This window comes from Hyaloscypha bicolor, assembly GCF_002865645.1.
Source record: "Hyaloscypha bicolor E unplaced genomic scaffold K444scaffold_192, whole genome shotgun sequence".
NCBI lineage: Eukaryota > Fungi > Ascomycota > Leotiomycetes > Helotiales > Hyaloscyphaceae > Hyaloscypha > Hyaloscypha bicolor.
In genome coordinates, this window is record NW_020194694.1 from 1 (window position 1) to 3885 (window position 3885).

Below are 3885 nucleotides of genomic sequence, written 5' to 3' on the forward strand. Positions count from 1 at the left end.
ATTTAGCTCACGTAGCATCCCCAAACTAGCCTTATCCTCCCAAAGTAGTAATTTACAATAGCCGCTAGGCACGTGTACAATATGAACATGTCCCTCATACTCCACGCGAAAGCCTCTAGGCAAATCGAACGGCGCTATTGAAAAGAAAGGTGTTATTAAAGCTAAGGAGTAAACATCTACGCAAAGTCGGCGGTCGTCATCCCCGGCTTCATGTTACCATTCACCACTCGTTGTAAGAAAGGTGTCTTGATTTTCTGCTTGGTCCTTGAGCTCTTCTCCCGACCCAGACGTGTCGTGAATAACCTCTTTCGCGTAATACCGCCGTCGGGATCAGAATACTCTGGGTTTAGGTGTTTTCGCAGAGGGTTGGCTTCTTTTCTGAGTGGGTACCATGAGTACAGTTTCCATGCTCGAGGTCTCTACTTCTAAATACTGATATGTCTGTAACTGAAACTGATAACAATCGAAAGATGGGAAAGGGGGCTTGCACCCAGGACGTGATTATTGAAATCGATAAGTATCTCAAGAATATATGTATATACAGTAAATGCAAATTATGCAATTCAATCCAATCCAATCCACTTCAGCCCCAGCAGCACTCGCCTCACCTTCTTAAATTCTTTCAACTATCGGCTGCTCGTAGCACCATCGCTTCTCAGCACTTGCAACAGTCTGCAACCTCTACCTCAACATTCCAATTCCAAAACACGTCGCATATCCCACCCATCTAATTTCTCATCTCTTCTCATCTTCGCCGTTCAATTTCAGACCCGCCATCTCAACTCTACCCCCAACATCATAGACTTAGCGTTAAAGACACTAAACCTACGCTTTGCAGCACAATAAGAGCTCCTAACAACCCCACCACAAGTCCCAAACTCGCACCTAACCTCTCAGCAGCGCCCTTAACAACCTAGCTCGGGCTCGGACTCGCCTCCCTAATCGTCCCATTCGCCGGCTTTGTCCTCGTACTCATACTCAATGAACTGGTCAATGCAATATGCACCCCCGAACTCGAGCTTTCGGTTGCTGGGGGAGGTGGAGAATAACTCGTAGCTGGGTACGTCGGTGTCGTTGGATATGTCTTCGGATATGTCATCGGCGTCGTTGACCGTCACTAGGCAAATGGTCGCGCTAATGCTACTCGTCTCAACGGCTTCCGAGCCTGTTGAAAAGAATGTGACGGTAGGTGGACAAGAGTACACAGCAGGCTCGGCAATGATTGGCGTTTTGCACTATCGATAATAATCAATGCCACAATCGTAAGGTATCAATTATATTAATAGTGCAATCGATTATTTAGTGAGCTAATCCCTATATATATATACGATTTTACCCCTTTTCTAATTCCAGAAGGTTCAGAAGTTTAGTAAAGTACTATACTATATATAATAAAGAAAAGGCTCTCTATTATTTACCTATTTAAAGAAAGTATCTAGAATTCCAGTCCTTTTCCAGTGCTTAAGGCACTCCCGTATCTCAATTATCTCGGCTTCTAGCTGCCCCCTATCCCAGCTTACCGTATAACGAGCCCCTGAAAAGACTCTCTCTGGTTCATTGCTTATTAGTACTATTAAGAGGATATTAATAGCCATATAAGAGAGCTTAGGCCAGTATTACCTTTATATATCTTGGTACTACCATATAAAGGCCCCCTTTTTACCAGGATTATATGATTTCTCTATATTAAAGTCTATATACTCGTCCCTACTTGCTGGCCTAGTAACTAATTAAAGGGCTAAGGCAAGCCAATCATAAGTATCGAGTGCTTCTGGCTCCTGAGAAGAGCTAGTAGTTGGAATAATTAGAGCTTTTGGCCCCTTGTCCTAATACCTTTCCCAGAGCTTTTTTACTTTTACTAGAACTAGTTTTATTTACTTTTTTGGCTAGTATATTTTAATATATCTTATATAATATATAGGATTTAGAATTAAAGCAGTAGTATAAATAAGAAATATATCTATCTTTATATAATACTTATTAAGTATTATATATATAATATTTAGGTATTAAAGGAAATCTTGGCTCTTTTTATTTTTTTTCTTTTTATACTTAGCCTATAAAAGTTAATTAAATAAAGAGAAAAAAAAAAGAAAAAAAAGAATAAAAAAGAAATAAACTTATAGTTATTTCTTATAAGTATTTAATTAAAATATCTATTATTAAGAGTATAATATTAATAAATATGAAATCTCTCTCTATAGTAAAAATAGCTTATAAGAAGAAACTAAGGAATTCCTTAATTATATAAAGCTTTTTCTAGTTTTAATAGCTTAAAAGATCTAGTTCTAGCTCTTTCTTATGATTCTAGTAATACTTTTCTATTATAGGCCTCAAATTAAGAAATATAAAAAGTATATTATACTAGCTATTTTATTTTATTTAATTATTTATTAGAATTAGTCTTTTTATAAGAGTTTTAAAGGCTATTATATAGCCTAGTAATCTATAAATATAAATAATAATATTATATACTTAGCTAAGTAGTTCCAAAAGCCTAAACTTGGCTCTAATTACTTTCTTATCTATAAGCTTTCTAGTCTCCTCCTGTGACGGCTGGTGTCACATGGTTGATACGGACGTGGTTTCAGCCAAAGGGGTTGGTTTCAGCTAAGGTTCCAAGCTATGGTTCAAACCAAGCTCGCTTCCAAAGCTCGGCGTTTCAGTGGTCTTGGCCATACCTACTTATCCACTGCCACACCTCACTCCTGTCCTCCTTAGCTTTAAATTCTTAAGACATTGGAAATCATTGATCTTTGAGCCTCGTTCCATTGCTCTGTTCCTGCCGTCACACCTCCTAGTTATTATATAATTTAAGCTTTTCTATTCTAATTATATCTATAAATAGAAAGGCTTAAATAATAAAATTAATAATATAACTAATATAATAAACTCGCTATTTCTTTATATTTTATTTCCTATTATATAACTTTATTAAGAAGGCTCAAATATATTAATAAAGAATATTATTTGAAAAAGTATTATTAGTAATAATAGCCTTAAGCTTTTATATAATACTATAATTCTTAAGAATAGGGTAAAGAATAAAGAACTAGTTCTCTTTATTATAGCCAGATACTTTCTAGAAAGTAAAAAGAGCTTTTTGCCTTTTATAATTATCTATAATAAAGTATATGTAAATTACTAGAAGAAGTAATAAATTTAGGAAAGTCTAAATATTAAATAAAATATAATTAAATAGAACTACTAATTAAAGAATCTTTTATATAATAATTTTATATTTTTCCTAAGCTTCTTTAACTTTATTATAAATTCTTGAATAAGAGATTATAATCTTGCCCTTATAAGCTCGATTTAGGACTTAATAAAAGATATAAAATTTCGGCTATTTAATAAAAGTAAAAGACAGATTCCGTATAATAATTAGAGAGATTAGAGCTTTAGTAATAACTACTATATTAAGGCAAGCTCTAAAGATTTTATTATTAAACTTCTTAATCTTATTTCTTTCCTTAACTTAAGCTTTATACTAGAGTTATTTGAGTTACTAGTTTATAATAATTTGGCTCTTATTTTTAGCCTTTAATATTATAATTTGGTAGTAGCGGCTTAAATAATCCCCTATATTTCTTAATATTCATATACTATATAGCTTAGTTTTATAAAGAATATAATAAAAAATATCTTATTTAAGATTATCTAAAATAGAAATATAATAAAATTCCTAATAAGGTACTCTTAACTTTAATATATCTAGAGTACTTGGAATAAAATCTACTAAAACTAATTATATAAATAATAAATATGTGTGTTCAAGTAAAGAAAACATTTTAATAATATCTTTAGAAAAAATTAGTATATAAGGCAGGGAAAATAGAGAGAAGAAAAGAGAGAGAGAGAAGAAAAGAGAGAGAGAGAAGAAAA

At 33.2% G+C, this 3885-nt stretch overlaps 1 protein-coding gene across 1 annotated transcript; it reads right to left on the bottom strand.

The window, feature by feature from the left end:
- Window positions 1-1418: 1418 nt before the first annotated feature.
- Window positions 1419-1613, bottom strand: K444DRAFT_549768 (uncharacterized protein; the record flags this gene model as incomplete). Its single annotated transcript, XM_024876481.1, has 1 exon — window positions 1419-1613. A coding segment is annotated over one exon (195 nt), but the record flags the coding sequence as incomplete, so codon positions are not given.
- Between the last annotated feature and the right edge of the window lie 2272 nt (window positions 1614-3885).